Source organism: Anas platyrhynchos, chromosome 1 (assembly GCF_047663525.1).
Source record: "Anas platyrhynchos isolate ZD024472 breed Pekin duck chromosome 1, IASCAAS_PekinDuck_T2T, whole genome shotgun sequence".
In the NCBI taxonomy this organism is placed as follows: domain Eukaryota; kingdom Metazoa; phylum Chordata; class Aves; order Anseriformes; family Anatidae; genus Anas; species Anas platyrhynchos.
The window spans coordinates 84,280,465-84,302,662 of NC_092587.1; the positions used below are offsets into that span (position 1 = coordinate 84,280,465).

The 22,198-nt window shown below is 35.9% G+C and overlaps 1 protein-coding gene across 10 annotated transcripts in view; it reads right to left on the reverse strand.

Moving 5' to 3' along the window:
* The window catches only part of STXBP5L (syntaxin binding protein 5L), a 198,971-nt gene that overhangs the window by 42,706 nt on the left and 134,067 nt on the right, over positions 1–22,198 (reverse strand). For 5 of the 10 annotated variants that reach the window (XM_072043761.1, XM_072043769.1, XM_072043791.1 and 2 more), the window contains 5 exons: positions 20,920–21,092; positions 16,524–16,649; positions 13,274–13,425; positions 11,541–11,612; positions 2,890–2,955 (listed from right to left, as the gene is read on the reverse strand). In XM_072043761.1, the coding sequence (XP_071899862.1) occupies positions 2,890–2,955; positions 11,541–11,612; positions 13,274–13,425; positions 16,524–16,649; positions 20,920–21,092 (589 nt within the window). The remainder of the gene's footprint in view (positions 1–2,889; positions 2,956–11,540; positions 11,613–13,273; positions 13,426–16,523; positions 16,650–20,919; positions 21,093–22,198) is intronic. The other 5 variants (XM_072043774.1, XM_072043786.1, XM_072043792.1 and 2 more) reach the window with 2 other exon arrangements.

Genomic DNA, 22,198 nt, shown 5'->3' on the forward strand with positions numbered 1-22,198 from the left:
CTTCAGCTACTTCGCAGTTATCCGAGTGGTAGAAAAGAGTTACTGTTAGAAACTTCAAAATCTTCTTGAAACTGAACTATATAAAAACATTTCATTTAGGAAAATGAGAGGTTGACATGGCATGGGCCGAAACCCAGCTCATGTAACCAGTGGAATAAATCAAGACTGTAGCACTTACAAGTCATAAGAACTAGTATACCTGCCATTAGGCACCCATTCCAAAGCTCATGGAAATCAATTGTGGAAGTCTTTACGCTGCTTTCTCTAAGACCTATAGTCTTAAATGTATTTGGGATATGAGCTGCCAACATGAAGGTGATTTCTTAAGAATAAACACAAAAGAACTTCCATTTTAAAACACAGTTTAGAGGTCACTCTCCTGTACATGGACTGATGAAATTATTTCCTTCTAGTCTTTGAAAGAAGTCTAAATAATCCATTGCATCTTACACAATGAAGTGAAATGGCCTGTCAGAGATACATTTACTACTACTCAGTGTGTTTTCAACTACATGCTTCAATATGAACCTGCATATAAATGGTTAAAGAAACAAGGCACAGAAAACCTATATTCCTAGAAGCCCATGAATAATATTTCCTTAATTGGATGATAAAAATAAAGCTAAATATTACTGGAATGGGTACTGTTTTGTAATACATTATATAGTAATTAACTCCAGCATTGGGTTACCATCTATACTATGAGGACTTACAAAGCCTCATAGTAACTGTAGAGAAATGAAACTACTCAAAGCATTCCTTTTGTTATTGGAACTCTGTCAGCTGGCGAGAACCTCATTGGGCAGCAACTTGAATCATTTGACTCAGCACACAACTGTTCCTTCTGTTTCTTCTAAATATCAAGGATAAAGCCTTGGCCTATCTTTTATAAACATGCATGGTGGCTGATCTTACAAACACAGACATCGTGGGACTCTGCAGAGTGCAGCACAATTCCATTATGGAGCTTGTGTGCCATGATCTTTAAAGAGATCAAAGGCAAGAGTAGAGGTAAAAAGACCCTGTCAAGTGAATCCGTAACTGTATGGATTTATTATATGAGGTAGAAATGTTAATCAGTGCAAAGAGTGATGTGGCTGTGAGGCTGTGCTGATAAGCATAAGGTAATTTCACTCACAGGTTCTTGGAGGTCACACTTTTGAGGTCAGCTACTCCAGGTGTTTATTTTGAGTTTTGACTAGTTTTATAGTAGGTATGCCAGAGCAAGAATTTTTTTTTTTAGTTTCACATTCATTTAAAAAATAAATATCAGTCACAGTAAAAGTAATTTCTATTTTAAACAGCGGTTAATTTTGTAACATTTACTGCCTACAAATTGCACCTGATTTCACATTTTAAAGACTCAAGGCTTGGAAAACAACATGATAAGCTAAAATAGGAAACATTCATAAATTTGTCAGTTTCCCCACTGAATGTTCTCAGAAACAGAAAAGCAGAAGAAATTGCAGAACAAATTAACTGAAATGTATCTAAATTAGGTATTTTGGATCAATAGCAGAACGAAAACATCAATTTTAACTGCAGAAAATGTAAGATGCTATAAGGTTCCCTCATAATTTTAAAACTAAGCATATGCACATATGTTTACCAAGTCAGTGATCTCTTAGTTTTCAGTAAAAAGAGTTTTTGGCATGTCTTTGGAGAGAAGATCAAAAAGCTGAATCGCAGTGATCTGGGTGATAAATGGTCTAATTATACTGGTCTATCTTTTTTTTTTTTTTTTTAAATCCCTTATGGCAAGTTTCTGAAGCCAAGCTCAAGAGTTTGAGCTCCTAGTGTTATACCAATATTATTATAGAACTTCAATATTTCCATGTCTACAACGTTTGGGTTTAAACTACAACAAGGGAATATGTCTTTATTTCAGAACAACTATTTTTGTTTTAGTTCTTGATGTGTCATGGAAACACTACTTTCAGATTTTTGTCAGCTATTAATTACTGGGCTACATTCAAAGTGAAAGTGTCCTGTTAAAGTAAAATATGTGATAAAAAAGGATTTGAATGGCATATTTGTGGGAATTTGTTACCATAACTAAGGAAAAACATCTAACCAATACTTACCAAACTACAAGGTAAAGAAGTGTGATATGCATACCACAAACAAAATGATTGCATCACAGCTACCCCTGCTTATTTCCTATCACACCTAGAAGTCAACTACCTAAAACGGCTCTAAGCAATGAAGTTTAAGACAGTGAACTCACATTAAAGAGATCAATGCAGACTAGGCACTTGCAGAAAAAGTCTCTAGGAATGTGCTGAACTCCATATTCTGAAGGACTACGGGTAAGATGGGAAACATTTATAAATTTTTGAATGGCTGGGATCTCACTGCAGGGTTAAAACAGTTGATAAACTTGTATTTTTATTTGAGGTTATGTTTCTATTGTAAATTACACCACTTAGGCGCTGGCAGGCTCTAATAGTTAAAATTTATCAGCTCCATATTGCTACTTTTCAAATAACTTATCTATGTGCATATATGGACAATATATATGTATATATATATATATATATAAATTATAGGAAGTCCATTAAAAAAAAAAAAGACAAAGCCCTTTAGGAAAACAGAAACAAGTCTCTAACAAAAATGCTGAGTCCATTTGAGACATGGGATATACCTGCGCAATGTCGACTATTCCAGTGTTTACATACTCTTCACCTCAAGTTGCACCACATACAAATAACTTTTCTTTAAATGAACAGACTTTGAGTTTCATTGTGCTATATAATAAGCACTTTTCCAGTAAATTCTTCTCTTCAGAACTGTGACTATACACTTCACTTCTTAGGGATTAATGAAACACAGTGATGTATGACATGAGTGGCTTATACAGACTGCAGGAAGAGAAGCCATCACCTTTACCTGAAGTGGGAGACTTGCAACGCTCTAGCTCCAGGGAAACTGGACTGTCACTGAGTTCAGTCAGGCCTGAAAAAATGGAGTTAAAAAGTTAAGTTACAATCTAACAGGGAATGCTTCAACTTTCTCGGCTGATGATATTCTACACTCTAAAGTCAATTTGGAGAACGGAATGGTGTGAAATGTGAGGGAAATATCTATTTCAGAATAACTGCAGTTCTCAGGCTGTCACTACAGAAATTTAGGTCTGCTTTAAAAAAAAAAAAAAAAAATCACACCTCATGTTAGCTCAAATTTGTTTTCCCAAATGCCTCAGGCTATAAAGAGTCACTTTACCTAATGGCCCAAAACAAGTAAATATGGTTTAAAATTTAAATGTCTGCAATGTAAATCAAACTCAGTCTTCCCTGTCCAACTGACATGGAATCATCTCTATCCTTTCACGTGCTGTGGAATGCACGATGGAAACCATAAAACAGGGTGGGGAAGGATGAAAAAAAACATAGTACTGGTGAAAGAAGAAAGTGAATACAAGAGTATCACCACTACAATATCAGGATCTTTAGTACGAATTCACACAAGATAGCTCATTTTAAAGAGCACATAGGCGATCGTAATGCTGCCTGAATATACGAAGCAGTTTTTTGACAAGGTACCTTACACATTGTTTATAAAGATTTGTGAGGAACTCATGCTCAGCAGTCTACCATGGAGAACAGCAGCAAGCAGAAAGTAATGTAAGCTGAGTTTATACTGCTTAAGCTTGGGCTCGTGTCTGTGATCAAGCTAAGACCCATTTTTAGCACAGATTGCATACATGAGTTTGAACATGCCTTCTGGGCATGTCTTGTGCTACCCTTTACCATGGGCTAACTGTTGAGTGGGTGAGCTGGGCATGGCCATACCTATTCAAACACACTCTTCATATGTAACCCATCGTGCCCTGTATCACTTGTGACAAGGAGATCTGACACTTCATGCCATAGGCTGCTTCAGACTGGCAGACAGCCGAGCACCAGACATCCATCTGCTAGCAGCTACACTCACAGCACTCAGGTCATAGAGTCTAGTGAGCATTAGCCCACATTCAGATGCACATCACTGTAGTACTAGCAGTGTGTTTACGCACACTGCTGATGTTGATGTATCCTGGAAGTCAAACGTCCTATCTGGACCTTTCAGTATGCTTTAATCTGGCACCAGTCCCGCCACATGATATGTTTTTAATTTTGCATGGCTTCTGGACATTAAACTTCAGGGACTTCACCTCTAAAATCCATCTAGACACTTGTTTTAAAAAAATAAAAGAAAACTCTGGTACCATTCAGTCATTGAAGTCTGGTACCACAGAAGATCTTTTTGTATTAAAAACAATGGGATCTCAATGGAGATACAGGTATTCTTGTTACAGTGTAATTTTGAACTGCTCTGAGAAATTTGGAATATCCAGAGTCTGATAAGCAGAATAAAAAGCTGCCACCACTAGTTAAGCTATGCCACTGCTAGAAAACCATTAAGAACACTGCATCAGTTTGGCCTGTCAAGTAGTAATACCATATTTGCTCCTGACTCTTAAATGAAAGAAAATTACAATCCAGATGTTAATCACAGAATTTCTAGGTTGGAAGAGACCTCAATAATGTCAAAACCCCCAAAAACGTATTTCAAAAAAAATTTAATTGAATCATTTTTGATTCAATTTAGAATCTGTGGCAGAATTTTATATTGTAATCAGTTGAATCTAGTTACTTTTGGAATTACAACAGAATTCAGGAACTGCAAGCATTCAGGGAGCCTCTCTATGTATATCTTTCTTAGTGCAAATCTTACACCTCACTTTGTGGTCTCTGTACGTACCTGCAGATTTGGGGCATTTGATTTTTGCAGCAGAAGTTTCTGCAAGGTATAGTGCAAGTTTGGTTCATTAATATATGAGAGGCCTCATATAAATAAAATTAAATATTAAAATCTGATTCTTTTCTAAGTGCAATGTTGGAGTTTTAAAAACTTAAGACTATGGCTATGATGTTATCATTAACAAATCCTTCAAAACTACACTGAGTTACTATTGGTTACAGTTACAATGCCAAATCCTAGATCATATTTAATTCTAAATAAAATTCCTTTTTTTGTGAGTTCAAAGAGACAGTATTATGGCTCAAGCCACATTATGGTGCCACTGATTTATGTAGGAAATGTGCCAAATACACCACTGTTCTGAAAAACAAATAGCAACTACTGTGAGAATATCATAAGCTCTTTATGCTTGGCAACAGTTCAACAGCTTACTACAGTAAAGAGGCATCTCATATTATGGCATTTTAGACTGGTGAATGCAAACTTCTCTACAGATCTAGACTAGTTGTCAGGACACTATAATCTCTAATAATGTCCACCAGCATATGCTTAAAACAAACAAACAAAAAAAGTGCAATAATATCACTTATGCTTAGTGTGGGGATTTACATGCCCTCCACAAGCATGCTGTCTTAGTCTCTCTTGGACACTTGGATTTGCTTAAGAACTGACGCTTGCAGATTTTGCTCTGCCATAACGCTTTCTTGCTTAGACACATTGAGTTCTACTCATTATTCAAAGTTTCTTTTAATCTCACTAAATTAACAATCCCAAAGGTATTATCTGACAATGACTTGCACAATCAAATCATTCACTGAAAGGAATAAACACGTTTGTCAATTTTTAATTTGTTACCTTTGATTCCATTAAATGTTGTCATTTGTCTCCCTTTGAGATAAGAAAGGAAGTACGCAAGCTCTTCTATGTACCAGTGCTTATTTTCTACTGTCATTTCCTTTATAAGGAAACCATGTTAAATCTTTTTAATAATTCCTCACCAGCAAGCATTTCCACACAGCTCAGTTTCCCTTGAATCTTTGAGAGGCTACAACAGCTACTTGCTGTTGCATTAAAAAAAAAAAAAAAACACAAGTTCACTTCTTGCTTTGAAGTTCTGTAGGCCCAATCTGTGTCCCAAGATATTTTAGCTAATTTTAGCAAAAATAACTAGCAAAATTTGAGTCCAGGTAGATCAAGAAGAACATGCCAGCAAAACTAAAGGCAAATAATTGAGATTGGGAATTTAAAGAACCATCTGTGAGAAGATGTACCTGTTGACATTATAATGAAGTTGATTTTTGAAGAAATTATAAACATGAAACTTATGCAATATCTAAATATACCTTATGAAGCATAAATCAATTTTAATGGCATCACACAGACACTTTTCAAAGTTTACTGGTTGCCATCTCCTTTTTAATAAAGAACCAGAAATATTAGTAAGGGATTAAAAGTGCACTGTCTAGTATGAAAAAGCTTTTATGAACTCAATTTAAAATAATTTTAATTAAAAAATTTTGAACTCTATAATTTCACAATTCAGACATAATTTACTTAAAAATCCATAGCCATATCTTTAATTAAACATTAATAAATTATAAGAAAATTCTACTATTCATGAGCCAATAAGTAAACTCAATGTTATCTTAATCAGTCTTTACACTGAACTACCGTACTATAGAATCATAGAAGTTGGAAGGGACCCACAAGGATCATTGAGTCCAACTCCTGGATCCCCCAAGGACCACCCAAAATAAATAAATAAATGAAAACCAGATCATGTGTATGAGAGCACTGTCCAAATACTTCTTGAACTCCATCAGGCTTGGTGCCATGACCACTGCCTTGGGAGCTTGTTCCAGTGCCTAAACACCTTCTTGGTGAAAACCCTTTTCCTGATATCCGGCCTGAACCTCTCCTTTCACAGCTTCAAGTTGTTCCCTTGGGTCTTAATGCTCGTCACCAGAGAGGAGTGATCAGTGCCTGCCTCTCCACTTCCCCTCCTGACAAAGTTGTAGACCTTTATGAGGCCTCCCCTCAGTCTCCTCTTCTCCAGGCTAAACAATCCAAATGACCTCAGCTGCTCCTCATACGTCTTCCTCTCCAGACCCTTTACCACTTTTGTTGCCCTCCTTTGGACACTCTCTAAGAGTTTTATATCTTTCTTACACTGTGGCACCCAAACCTGAACATAGTAATCAAGGTGAGGCCACACAAATGCAGAGTAGAGGGGGACAATCACTTCCCACGACCAACTAGCAATGTTGTTCATGATGCACCCCAGGACATGGTTGGCCCTCCTGGCCACCAAGGCACCCTGCTAGCTCATGTTCAGCTTGGTGTCCATCAAAACCCTCAGCTCTCTTTCTGCAGGGCTACTCTCCAGCCTCTCATCCCCCAGTCTGTATGTACAGCCAGGGTTGCCCCTTTCCCAGGTGCAGAACCTGGCACTTGCACTTGTTGAACTTGAAATTGCTGGTGATTGCCCAGCCCTCTAATTTGTCCAGATCTCTCTGCAAGGACCACCCTCAACAGCTCCACACAATTTGGTATTGTCCACAAACTTGGTCAAAAAACCTTCAAGTCCATCACCCATATAGTTTATGAAAATATTGAAGACTACTGGACCTACGATGGAGCCCTGGGGATCCCCACTAGTAACTGGCCACCAGCCTGATGTAACCCCATTTACAAGAACTCTCTGGGCCTGACCCATCCGCCAACTGTTCACCCATCTTGTTATGCTTTTATCTAACTGTATTCTGGTCGTTTTGTCCAGGATACTGGAGAGACAGTATTAAAAGCTTTGCTGAAATTCAGAGATTACATCAACTAGCTTCCTTTGGTCAACTAGCTGGCTGTACTTGTTGTAAAAGAAAATTAAGTTTGTTAGACATGACATTCCCTGTGTGAACCCATGTTGGCTCTCACCAATGACTGCATTGTCCTTTAGGTGTTTTTCAATAACTCCCAGAATAATCTTCTCCATGATTTTACAAGGCACTGAAGTAAGACTGACAGGACTGCAATTATCAGGATTTTCTTGCCTTTCTTGAAAATTGGGACCACGTTTGCCAGCTTCCAGTCAACTGGGACCTCTCTGGATTCCCAAGACTGTTGAAAAATAATTGAGAGAGGTCCTGTGATAACATTAACCATCTCTCTGAATACTCTGGGAAAAATCCCCTCAGGCACCATGGACTTATATGTAGCCAGGTGAAGCAGCAAATCCTGCACAATTGCAAGATTAACTGGGAGTTTATCATTCCCACAGCCACAGTCCTCCAATTGAGGGCAGCTGGGGTTCAAGAGCCCATCACTGGTGTTGAAGACAGAGGTGAAAAATGCATTAATGTCTCTACTTTGTCTATTTTTCCTTTATATTTATAAAGGACGCATTTTTTGGAAATGGCAGCTAGTTTAGAATGTAGCTGGTGACTTAAAACTCAACCTAGATTAGCTTCAACTGCATTGTTAGGAGTGATTTAGTGTTAATTACTAAAAATTAATGACTCATTACACAGTATTCGTGTCTTCATTTCAGAGCAAGGTTACTTTTACTCACATCCTCTCAAAGTGAAGGCCTGAAGGAGGAATAAAGGGTTCTCAGTGAAAAGTTTTGGTTCTGAACATTATTCTCCAGTGGAGAATAAACATCCTTTAAGTTGTTGCCTTTTTTGGATGCTTCAAAACACTATTTTCTTGTTTTACCAACAGATGGTATGAATTTCTAGCAGGACATCAAGCTGGCTTTGCAAGTTGGTATTTTTATGTTCTGCTGCAAATACAATCTTTGTAGATGCAGCATGTGTATTTGTTTTAGTATTGGAATATGTTATCTACTGCTAGGTAATAACATGTACAACTTGATTTCAAGTGGATAAAGAAAAAAAGACAGCGCATCTTTACCCCCATCCCAGTTTAGCACTACTGCAAAGAGATTTTATTTGGTTTGGCACAGTCTTGCTACAAATGAAGATGGCTGCCAGCAAATGCAGCAAATAGAAAAGCCCTCAACCTTCAAAAACTTTCTCCAGCTGTCTACTTACTTCTTCTCTTAGCCTTGCATTTTCCTCAGACTACTTCTCCTGATAGGACAATCATGTTTCCCGTCCCTCTCATATAATATGCCTATATATATATTATAATATGCCTAGAGCTGATTACATTGCTCCTTTTAATTTCATCCCTTCTTCCCTCCCCCTTCCCACTTCTGCTTCCCAAGCTGGCAAACATGCTGCCTTGATGCTCTAAGCCCTTTTGAGCCTGCTTTACACATGTATATATTAAGCTTTTTTATATCAAGCTTTCTACAGATTTATTGGCTAAATTTCATAACATTTTTTTTTCTGCTTCATATATCACGTGTCCTTGACATTGCTGAACACGCCTTTCCTTTGGCAAACCTCGTCTCCAAGATACTGCTTCTTTTCCCTGTTTGACGCTTTCTTTCACTCTCCCTCTTTAGTTGCAGTTCTTTTACTCACTCTGTTCAGTTCCCAAACTGAAACATCTACCCTTTCTTCATCTCTCTGGCCCAGTATGAGCAGTATCTTTCTTACCCGAATGATTCATAAAAACTTCTCTTCTATGATTCCTTCCATCCAAGTTAGAGTAGCATACCTGTGTTTCTAAAATTTACTCATAAACGTCCAGACATGAACTTATCACCAGTATAAACTATTTTTTATCCCATGAAGTCTTTTTTGTTTTCACTACTTCAACATCATAAACAGTACCAATACTTTAATCGATAGTACTAGTTTCACCTTTGGAACATCACACTAACTCTTAGATTCAGGCTGGATACAAACTAGACAGTTCCTTGCTGCAAATCATCTCCAAAATGATTGATAGAAATATCTTGCTCATTAATAATGTTTCTTTGGCTTCAATGAATCCAAGTCTGTTTCTTTCAAACTGACTCTTATGAAATTATCTTCTTGGTTCATTACTTTAATTGAATAAAACCCTGCTATGTCTTCCCATTAACTTCCCATTTTTATTCATATAATCCTCAATACTTTAGACCTAATGCTTGTTATCTATCATATGACTGTTCCTGCTTTTGTCTGGATATCAGCTTCAAGCATACAATTTCCAAAAATAATTTATTTTTATTTTCCCATCATTGTCCCTTACAAGAATAAGCTTGTAATCAAAATCCTAAATGCATCCTCAAAACCTCTCTTAAATCTCCTATCTCACATTAGACCTGTAACAAAGTACAACTTGAGAATGACTTAGCAGCTGGAGATGCTGTATAAATATTGCTCACTAGCTGAGATATTTTACGCTCTGACACATTCTTGCCCTGTTCTTTGTCATAGTGTCTGGTGCATCTTTCAGATCACACAGTACATATTCTGTATACATGTACATACTCATTTGATACTTCAGTATCAAAAGGCAAAAGCAACAAAACAGTTTTTAAGGAAAGAGATGAAGTTGTCAGTGATAGTGCACAAGAGCCAAACTCGGAACCTTCAGTTATAATGTATCCAGAAATATTTTGGGGTTGAAGATATAAACTACTTTACAAATTCTCAGCTCTGAAAACCTGTGGTCTGTGCTTGTCATTTTGGATAAACATGCTGGTCTATTTTGGTCTTAGTATTTATTCATTCTAGCTTTTGAAGAAACCCCCAAACCTTTGATTGCAGTTTCTTCCTTGGGTTCTCTCTTACGGACTTGAAATTAGAAAGACTTGACCAATAATGTTTAAAACATACACTGGTCCTCTTTATGGGCTGCTAGATTTCTAACCGGCCTGGTCTTTTAACTAAACAGGCCACCTTCTATGAAGTACTATGAAATAAAATCATAGAAATCAGTTCTTAAATAATCAGTCTAGAGAGACAAAATAGAATTTCATGTGTGAATGTACAAATGTATTTCAATAACTATATGACTCGGTACTGATGTGAGATGCTAAAACAACTGTCACCTTTCTTTATTTTGCCTACATTGAGTATTCAATGTAAAATTGCCTATCCAGTTGTTCTGTGAAAGCTACTTTAAAAAAAGAGATGAATAAGAGGCATCCTGGAGACCTAATTACATATAAGCACTGCAGTTAATTAAGATGCATACAGCTCGTTGGCTGAACAGTCATTTTTGCAAAATTAATTATAGCTTTGTTCATCACATTGTGCAGTGATGAATGCTAATATTTAAATTGCATATCACTGTAATTCAAAAATTAAAAATATTAAAAACATTAATTTTCATAACTCTTTGATGTGTGTATTTTTATACCTACTTTACATTCCCCATTAAAGATCAGAGTCACTGAATGGTTCCCCAAAGCCAAATATTCAAGTACCAAAGCAAGATTAAAATTTAAAATTTCACAGCACGCAACCCAATTGGTAGACCTTTAAACCACATTGCTCTTTTGAGAATAGGGAAGAATTAATTAATAACTACAACCAGGCAGTGCCATCACAAAACAAGAAATGCTTCATATAAGTAAGTGTACACTGAAATGAAAACAAAACCAATGGAAAATATTGTCATCAAGAATGTGACATTATTGAAAATTCATTTCTAAGGCCAAATCTGCCCCATTAGTCCATGAGATTTTCTCATTGATTCTTTTGGAAGAAGAAAACAGATCTGAAGTATCTGTATAACAAGAAAATTGTCAAAATTAAGCATGGTTGACATTACAAAGTATAAGTTGCATGCATGCTGAATGTGTTTAAGAAACACATTACTAAGCACAAACACATGGGTTTAAGTCAGGCATAGTCTCATCATCATAAAGCTATTTGCCTAACCTTTATAGAACTTACTCTGATAGGAAGTACGGATCCGTTTCGTTAAATCTGGATAAAAGTTAGACAGGCCACGCATGCAAAAGTTGTCTTTGGAACATGCCAGTACACCAGCATCAGCAGCAGGCAGAGGAAAGAGAGAAAAAACAGTCTAAAGTGAAAGGAAGTGATATCCATAACCAGCATCTAGAACAGCCAAGGTGAAGAAATTTCAGCAGATGCTTACCTTCCAATTGGGAAATATAACAAGAAAAATAATCAAAAAAAGTAAAGGATGTGGGATGGATGGTGAGAAAGCAGCTGAGTATATTTCTTTTAGATGCTTCTATGAGCAATCTAGAAGTGCATATTTGTTCTTAGTGGACACTTACACCTAGCAGACTCCATTATAGCAACACAGCTGGAATATTGCCTTAAAGGAGTGGCATATATTATCCCTGACACGTAGAAATCCTGTGTGGCACAATGCTGACGATACCTATTTCTAGGACAGTTAACCTCTCTACCTTTTGTACACGGCTCTGCAGCATATTGCCTATGGCTGGCTGCTCAAGTTACACGGGGAGCTGCTGTGAGTCAGGCTGAACCAGAGAGAGAAGCTGAAGATAGCTTAAAGCTGCTTGTCTCTTTCCTCAGCTGTGCCAAAATTACATCCTTAACACTTGGCACAGATGAGAGCTAAACTTGCCATGATTAAATGCCTAGAAAGTGAGACAAATGGTCTTTCAGGGATGAAAGTAGGCCTGAAGACTTACATTTTATTCTCCAAATTTTACTTTATTTTTGGAATGCAATCATATTTACAATGAAAAAAAATTATGTTGACTCTATGGAGAAATAGGATTTGATGATTTAGTTTAAGGTCTGCTGATGAAAATGCTGATGTCATAAAACCATTGTTATTTCCTGCTTTTATAACTTTGTAGTTAGATTTAAAGCACTCAACATTTTCAAACAGATTTTTAAATCTAATTCTAAAACTCCACAGCTATATGGATCGCATTTCATAATTTTCTCTGACTCAAGTACGTTACAATGGAATATATGGAGTAAAAAGACTTGAAACATAGATCTTTTTTTTCCTCATACAAGTCAAGTTCTTAGATAACCAAAAATGTCTGGCAAAATTTAAATGTAACTAATATTTCTAACATGCAATGCATAACAGCTGTGAAATGTTACCCTCTTAGCATCAGATTTTAAGATGTGGTACAGCTGGATTTATTAAGTTTGTATCAGGAGCTTCAAGTCACTAACGAAGTGGCTAATTGGAGCTAGTTACGCTATCTACATGCATGTATCATGTCTCTCAGCTGTTACTCTATTCTCCATACACAACTGCCTATCCAAATACCAATGGATAACATTTGGCAGAAGGTGCAGTTAAGTTTAAATTGAAGTCTTACCTATTGGTGTGAACTTAATGAAAACTGAAAAAAAACAACAACCAATATAGAGACTACACTTCAAGTGACTGCTAGAGAAACAATTTGCTGGTCTACTCATTACAATTTTTTAGAAACTCAGCTAAGGGAATTACTTGCTGACCTCCATCCCAAAAGAACAAACTTCCTCATACATTTTGTTTCTGAGAGAAAGCATCAGTACCTAAAGTATGTCAGATTTCTTTTGTCAAGTTATAGAAACTCCATTGGCTGGCAAATAGTCATGCATTTCAAAAGCACTATAAAAAGCCACAGGCAAAAAAACAAAGAACATCAGGCTCATAACCACAATGTTTTACTTCCTACCTGCAGCAAACTGCTTGCTTTTGCGAGGCGAACGGGGTTGACGTTGGTATGGATCACTTGATCCATATAGGTCAAGGGTTCCCATGCTCAGCAGTACTGTCTTCTGCATAAAGTCCACAACAGCCAAACCATTGCAGTTTCCAAATGCCACTCTAAAAAAAATAAATATTTCTCAGAGGTATCAGTAATACATAGTTAAGTGGAGCAAACAGTAATTGCTATTTAATATTATGAATTCTGAAAAAAAAAAATCTTCAGAAACTACTCAAAGCTTATTTTTTTTAATTCTTACAGATTAGTAATTCTGATTTTATAAAATTGTGTCCTGAAACACAGTAAGTTACATTCCAGAAGGCAGACAGCCTATTTTAACTTTTTTGTGCCAAATGCATTGCAATAACATCTATATGTTGCTTTATTGAATAGTATAATTACAAAAATACTACATTTTAGGTATGTAGAGAAATATCTGTTTCAGAAATTATTAAAACCTGTTTCATATAATAGAAGAACTTTTCACAGAGTTTCCCTGGGACAAAAAATGAATGGTATCAGTCATATTTGCTGGAAGACTACTTTATACAAAGCTTAATACATCTTCATGTTTCTTGACACAAACTGACTGACAAGGAATAGAAAGAAATTATTTCACAATTTGTTCTTTGCCATTCTTGTATTTTGCTTTAAATCATGTTAATAGGAATTGTCAGAGAAAGGATATTGAAATAATAAAGCTTATTAGTGTAAATGGTGACAGCAATTCCTATGTTCATAAAAGACCAGATAGGTGGAGAAGAGGAAAAATAAGGGAATAAAAATTGTACCAGTATCATTCTCATCTGTTAATACTTTAGGCATCAAAAGTGATAAACACTTGCATCTTGAGAATGATTAACCTGAGATTTATTAATTTTGGAAAACATGAGGCAAATGAAGAGTTAATAATCTGACTCTGTGGTCAGCAAATCATCAAATCAAGAAAACAGCTCCTCACTTCGTAGTCTGCACTTTTCTAAACTTCTCTAAGTTCACAGACAATCATGGATGTATTATTTCTTATAACTTACAAAATTACCAAAAAAATAAGAATTTTCTCATTAATATTAAAATGCTTCTCAGGAATGATAAGAAAATCTAGGCAGACATTACTATAAACAAGCCTTAAGACAAAGTGCTAACATATTAAGTCATTATAAAATCAAATACAAAATAAACACAATGAATTTTTCAAAATTGAGTGAATGGAAATTTCCATGTCTTTCACAGAAATGTCTTAAAATTTTCAACAGTCTTTCCTTGACAATTAATTTGTTCAAAATTTTTAGCACATGAGCTGCTAATCATTTTTCAGAGACTTTCTTTCAGTCCAACAAAAAATAATTTGAATCAAATTTAGTATCTGTATTTGACCTTGTAGCTCTTTGTATGCAACTGAAGCATTTTGTAACTTTTTCTTTTTTACTCTCATCACATCAAGAAGTTTTTGGATGATTCATTTAAACAGAAATAAAACAGGTGTTAATATTTTCAATTTGTAGCTTGGCACTGTTAAAGGTAAGCAGCATAAATTAAATAAAATTTCGCAGCACCTGAAGACTTTAATCTTTGCTGGACATAAAACTGGACATAAAAGTTTTTTTCTATATCTTACTTTAGTCCTGTTTCATGGCTGCAGTAACACGAGAGACACTGAGTTCCTATTGTTTGTACTATACAGTTACAGAAATCAAAGTAATTAAAATAATTCTGGAAGTACACACCTTGGAACACACTATGCTTTCCTTCTAGTTAACCTAATTATTCTTGGAAAAAAAATATAAAGGCAAAATAACCTCACTAATAGCATGATAAAAATGACACATCCTCAAAATTTATGCTGAAGTGACACAGTTTTTCCATACTGTGAAGCTAGACATCAGGAGAAAACTAAATCATCAAACTAAATTCTGATGAAAAGATAGGATTGTACATTGTCAGTATAAGCACAAGGAAGAAGTTGAAGTAAACAATACAGAGGAAGAGAGAAGACACTTTGCAGAGGAAATTTAGAGAAATAGGACATTTTAGGTAGATCTTGTAGGAAAAGAAACCTTAGGTTATTGGACTTTTTTATTGTCTAACATGTTTATTTCTCTCATACTTAGTATATGCTGTTTTGAAGGAGACTGTCCCATAAATTACTACTGCTTCTAGCAAAGAAAACAATTTCGCTCATTGAATCAGGCACATTTATAAAACCACTGTAAATACTAGGAGAATTGGAACCCAGAAGAGTAGTTTACGTATGAGAGAATTATGTGATTATTCCTGAAGTCAAATGACTCTTTGAGTCCTGAGACCTGCAAGGGAGCAAATGAGGCAAAACCAAACAATTTACACAAGTGATAAATGAACCTTGATACGGTAAAACAAAAGAAACTTATGGAATTCATGAATAGAAACTATTTGAAAGCTCAGGCCAAAGACCTGATGAAACAACACCCAAAACACAGTATTTTTGCATAGATGTAAGAATTTTGGCTCTGCATAAAATTTTAAAGTCTCTGAAGTGTCAGCTGATTTATATAATATCTGTGGGAATCAGACACCTAACACTCATGTTTTTTACTGGACTTACATCCTCTACATAGGAAATCTGATTAATGCATTCTGGGCAACCCTCAGTGAGAGAAAACAAAAAAAAAGGCAATTAAATTGAACTTGAGGAAAAAGATACACACAGATATGCTCACTTGCATTTCCATACAGAATTTAGCATTTGAAGGCTCCTTATTCAATTTTCAATTTCAGGTTTCTGCTTCTCTTCCAAACAGAGAATAGCACACACATAAAAATACTGTTCTCAGAAGATAATTTCCAGTTAAAGATACAATATCATTACCAATGACATTTAACACATAATCACCATTTTTTTTACAAAATATATTTCACCTTGGTTATCCTTTCAAAATAACTTTCAGATTTGAAAGGTAATTGGATTTTATTTGAAAGGATGGGTAGAGTGATGGAAAACAGTTCAGTCTTTTAAACAGGAATAGTAAAAATATTGGCAAGAATGCAAGTTTAACATCTAGTATTACAGTCTTTATGCAAATTCAAATATTTTTTCCCCCCAAATGTGGGTTATAGCACCTTTTGATTATTTTTACTCTGACTTCAAATGTCTGCAGAGAACTTCAAAGTATAACTGGAAAATATGTGACAGTGCAATAAACAATAAATGAATGCACCTTAATTTTGCATTACTTACAGTCCATAAGCAGAGTTTACAGCAAGACTGGTAATCTGTTGTGGAGGCTCACCATCCACCCACACCAACTGAATAACAAGATCTGCTTGGTATCCGGGAGGCATTCGCACAGGTCGAGTCTTAACACTGAGAAGAAGAGGTACAAAACAAGAACAAACAAACAAACTGGGCCATGAATAACAACCACTTACCCTGAGACAATACTAGTGAAGCAGAATCCTCTAATAAGTTCAGAGCAGTACCCATACTTGCAGCATATTTTGTGAATACCTGTACATTGAGACTACGCATTTCCACTAGGCATTCCAGAACAGGAATGTTTTGGATGAATTTTAGGCTTTGACTTTAATTTCTGTTGTAGAAACAAATTTGAAAATTTCAACATTCCCTAAAGGAGAGACTCTGGAGAAGATATAGGTGAGATAAGCACTTGGGGTCAATAAAAATAATTTTTGCTTCATCATTTTGTTTTCATTTTCCTTTTCATGACTATTTTCTTGTACTATATAACGTACACTTAAAAATTGGCATGAACTTACATGGAAAACATAAAATACTTTCTTCTGAAAAATCTCACATGGGACATTTCTATGTTGTTGGAAGTTTCTTGCTCTGAAGTAAGGCAAGAGAAGACAGATGAGATGTGCCTCTCCATACTGCACCTCACCATTGTATAACCAAAACTTCTGGACTTGACAATTTTATTTGTCCATCTAGTGCAAACAAGTCCTGTTTTATTCTTATGAGTATAATTACCACATACACAATCTAGTCTTAATGAATAAATGCTTCCTACATAAAACCTGGTATAAATATTAGCACCTCTTCAGATTTTCTCATGGCAAATTCAGTGACTTGCAAAGCACATAGTGAAGGTGTACACTGAGGAGGGTTTAAGAAATGAACATTTTTGTATGCCTGTGTTATTTATGATCTTGACTTGTAGAACTCATGATACACTGAAAGAGATACTGTGCAAGAACAGCAACACTTTGAGATGTGTTATTCATTAGTACATTCACACTGTAGACAGTAATTTATAAATAAAGCCCACTAGCCAGCGACTATTTACGATAGCTGTAAATACTGAGAGTGCATATATTGCACCTTTCTGCACACAGTCATAATAGGGCAGTCTACCACATATTATCTTCTACCCCCGTGAAAAATAGTATCCAAAAAAACAGTAAGATTCAGGAAAAGAAAGTAGCTAGTCAATATATACATTGACAACAACATTCTGAAAAATTGCAATTATTGGCAAATAATAATTTTTTATGCTGTAAGTGCATCTCTACACATAGCCATACTGTAAATAACTAAAACTGTACTATCCTATGTACTGGATTGTAGAGAGGACATCGTTGATGACTGCTGATGCAGAGTATCTCCTGAACATGACTAATATGTGACTTAGCAAGCTTTCCAAGCATTCCTGGCCCATGCACCTGAAAAGACAGTGGATCAGACTGGAAAAACATCAACTGATTTCTACTCAGATGTATGTAAGCGTTTTTCTCAAGAGGGAATGTTCAGGCTTCTCATTCAACAACCATGGCTATTGGTTTTTAATTTGTTTAACTGAATGCATTTGGTGGGATAGAGGCCTTAGTGGCAAATTTGGCTGTTGGCAATCTATCACACTTGGAATAGTGAAAATAGATGCAGAAAACTGAAATAAAGCAACTACCAAATAATAACATGGCAAAAGTTGGCAAGAGAACCAGACAACTGATGTAGCACAACTGAAAAAGTACAAAGCAAACAGTGTTCTAATTCTAACAGAAATTATGTAGAAGAGGGGACTGCACAACACTCCTCATACTTTTAAGGCTTCCCCCAAGGTGCTCCTAGCTTGACTGTGGGGCCCAGGGGTGCCCTGGGTGCAGCCAGCTGGAACAGCACCTGCTAGCACCTGTGTAGTCCCAAAGCTGGGAAAATGGACAACACCTGCAAACAACACATGGGCATGGACACACAATAGAATATCTCTGGCAACCAATTTTTTTCATAATACATTCACATGGGGTCCTCAACTGTTTAACCATCAGTTACACAGTTTATGCTTTACTGCTTATATTATTAATTTAAAGGTTTCACTAGCCTTGCCAACCTTTCCCTCATTTACTTTTTAATAGGAAAGGTATTCCTCATCTATCTTTCTAAATTAATTTCCTTCACATTGGAGTGATACACTATTCTTTTTCTCTGGTCTGTAGCATTGTTCAGACCTTATGTATCTATTTCTCTAAAGCAATAATCAGTCACTTGGCTCAGATCTTGCCATAGGAAAGACAGCACTGCACAGTTCAGTAAGCAGGATGCTTGTTCCCTTCCTCATTTTCCTCCCTCCTTATCATCCAGGACCAGCTGTGGGAGCAGACCTGCAGGCTAGGGGTCTGGATTACCACCCCTCCCTGCCTCCACTCAAAGCTGCAGTCATAAGAGGAAAAGGAAAGCACTCAACAGCACCAGTCTTGACCAAAACTGGAAGGGATGAATAGCACCTTATCTGCCCAGTTGGAGAGAAGAAAGTAACCACTTTAATTGTCTTGCATCAGGAACATTGTTACTACCATGGTTGGACAGACATGCAAACAAAGAAGCATGCCAAAAAGTATGCTAAAGAAATCCTGTGAGCCAAAAAGTGGTGCTGGCAGTAGTGAGATAAGACTTTCTGAGGTGTGGGTTGACCTAGCCATAATAAGCACTTGCTGTAGTGTCATTGCTTGAGATACCATGTTGGAACTAGTAACATTGTTCTGTCAAGCATGAAGAGATGAAGCAGCTGAAACAGGAGCTGGGGCAAGCATTGAAAAAGCTGAACAGTTTATTACTAGGTGTGCAATGTCTTTCACAACCACCTACAGTTTTCCCAGGTTCTGCAGCCTCCCCAAATTTCATTGTCCTATCAGAGCATATCTAGTATACCTGTGAGTACAGGATCACATATCTGGCTATCACAGCAGAATATATGTAGCATTTCAGGAGGAGGAACAAGACCTTCATTGGGATTTCAAAGACATAACCATCTGCTGTCCTTTTCATGACCATGGCCTGTTCCTGTATTTTTTCCTCTCTGATTGCATGAGTATTTAAGTTGTGTGGCAAGGTTTTGGTACCAGAGGATGGAAGGATGGCATGGAGTTTAGTAAATTTCCAAAAATGAACTATCAGAACATCTCCAAATTTATTACAGCCTTGCTTCCTTCCAAATCAACAATGCTTTCCCTTTCCAAACTGAGGCAAATAAGAATCCCTTAAGGGAAAATCTTATTCACTGAAACAATCAATTGCATTCTTACTGATTTCAATGGCACGGAAAGGTTTCCCATTGAGATTTTTTTAATAACTCCTCTCTGCCTCTTCTATTGATTTTAATGGTTTGCATTAATCATTAAACTTATGTCTGAGATTCAGCTGCTAGACTGAATGAGGTGGACAAATGAACAGGATGCCAAAAGCTACTGTCAATTATGCATGAACAATGTCACAATATTGCTTTTAAATGTTAATGCTATTTTTCAGGAGCACAACAGACTGAAATATCTGCAAAGTAAGGAATGTTCATGTAAACTGCTTTTGAAGTAATTGAGGCATTTAAAATATTTAATAATAATTAGACTGAAATAATAATGAATTCACTGAGAGGAATCATTATTAGAAGTGCACTGTAATTCCTGTGAAATCATGTTTTATGGAGTTTTGTACAGAATTCTGTTTTGAAACTCTTTAAGCCTATAATTTATCTGCCTTATTAGCAAGACATATTATTCTATCCCGAACAATAGCAATGTGTGCTGTAGCAGGCAACAGTTTGCTTCTTCCTAAAGGTTAAACACCTATATATTTCCACATGGTGCAAATGTTTCAAAACATTTAAGACTGTTTGGTGATTATGAACATGGTTTCCTTCCCCAACATGTCATAAAATACACATACTTCTTTCACAGAGGATGGTTTTACTATTACACTAATTAATCAAGGACCAAAAGCTTTGCACATGACCGCTTTATGGAAGTATCTTTGTGAATTTAAAAAAAAAAAAAAAAAAAAGTTCCTCAAAAATTCATTGATCTATTCTGTAGTGCTTATATTCCATTCAAAACTAGATGTGAGATAAGATTCACTCATAGATCATACTGGAAAATTTCAGTCAAGCTTTAACTGTAACATTTTGTTTTCTCCATAACTTAATTCCAGCTATTTAAAATGCAGTGTTCATTATTTTGCCTTAATTCTTTTGTTTGTTTAAAATTCCATTTTTTTCATTGTGTCATATATGTCATATGATATGTCACATACATATAATTAACTTCCTTTTCTTGAATCATTAGTACACCTGATACAAATACTTTTTAGAAAGATAAATATTTGAATGATGGCATAGACTTACCTAAGACATGGGATACTGTCCTTCATCATTCCTTCACATGCTACAGTGTTGGTACTGCCTGAAAGGCTCTTTAAAGAAGGAAGCTGGGAAGAGGCATCTGGAAACTGGGGAATTATTTCTGGTTCAGGAGTAATGATATCTTCTACTTCATACTGAAGTCGTACCTCTAGTGACTTAAATAAATAAAAAGCTAAGTCACAATTTAATAAAGAAAGCTGCTGAAAGTTTTATTACTTTCAAATAAATATCAGTAAATCTTATTTTCTTAAAACAAACAAACAAACAAGCAAAAAAACACAAAACATTTATCATCATCATGTGCAAGCAAAGAGTACTGTCATTTTTTATTTATACAGCCTAACATCACATAGGAACTTGGAGAATTAATTAAGTATATTCTTCCAGTGCTGACTTTGATCCAAGCCTTTTCTTGTAAGTGAAAGGAAAGATTACAGCTTTCCAGAACTTAGCCTGAAAAGACTCCCAAATAAACAATATTTCAGCATAAGAAGGCAGCTTTAAGAATCAATGTCATGAAAATTTTCCATCTATTGTCCATTTTATTTTTTTCCTAAGCCAATTAATTAAATAATCATCAACTCTTTCTCTGTATTGCTAGTATAAGAGAGTCTCTACAAGTCAGGGTTTAGCCAGTCTGCAGAAACTGAACAGTGTGAGCAGTACTGGTCCATGAACTCCATCTGTCCATATGTGGGTGTCAGGAAATCAAATGTAACAGCACAGAGTTCCATATTCCTTAGACTGCAAATGCGTTTGGCAGATTCTAGAATGCAAAATCTAAACCACTTAACTTTCACTTTCCTTCTAGGATCTCTGGATAGGGAAAAGGAGACCAACCAAGCTTAACCATCCTTCAATTCTTTCCGCTAATTCAGGAAATTTTAACTGAAGGAATTGTAAAGCAGGGGAAACTGGGCAGGGAGCTCAAATCTATGTAAGAAATCATCTAAAAAAAATCATGATAAATATTGGGTAATTCTTTCTACCTCACACATTATCCAAGAAGAAATCTAGAAAATTATTAATTAAAGAAAAAGAAAAAGAAAAAGAAAAAGAAAAAGAAAAAGAAAAAGAAAAAGAAAAAGAAAAAGAAAAAGAAAAAGAAAAAGAAAAAGAAAAAGAAAAAGAAAAAGAAAAAGAAAAAGAAAAAGAAAAAGAAAAAGAACAGCCCTCTAAGAGTTAAGGTCTTGGGAATACTAGCTAAATAGTAATTTCAGTGCTGGTTTCTTGAAGTGATCAGATGTAATTATAAACGTAG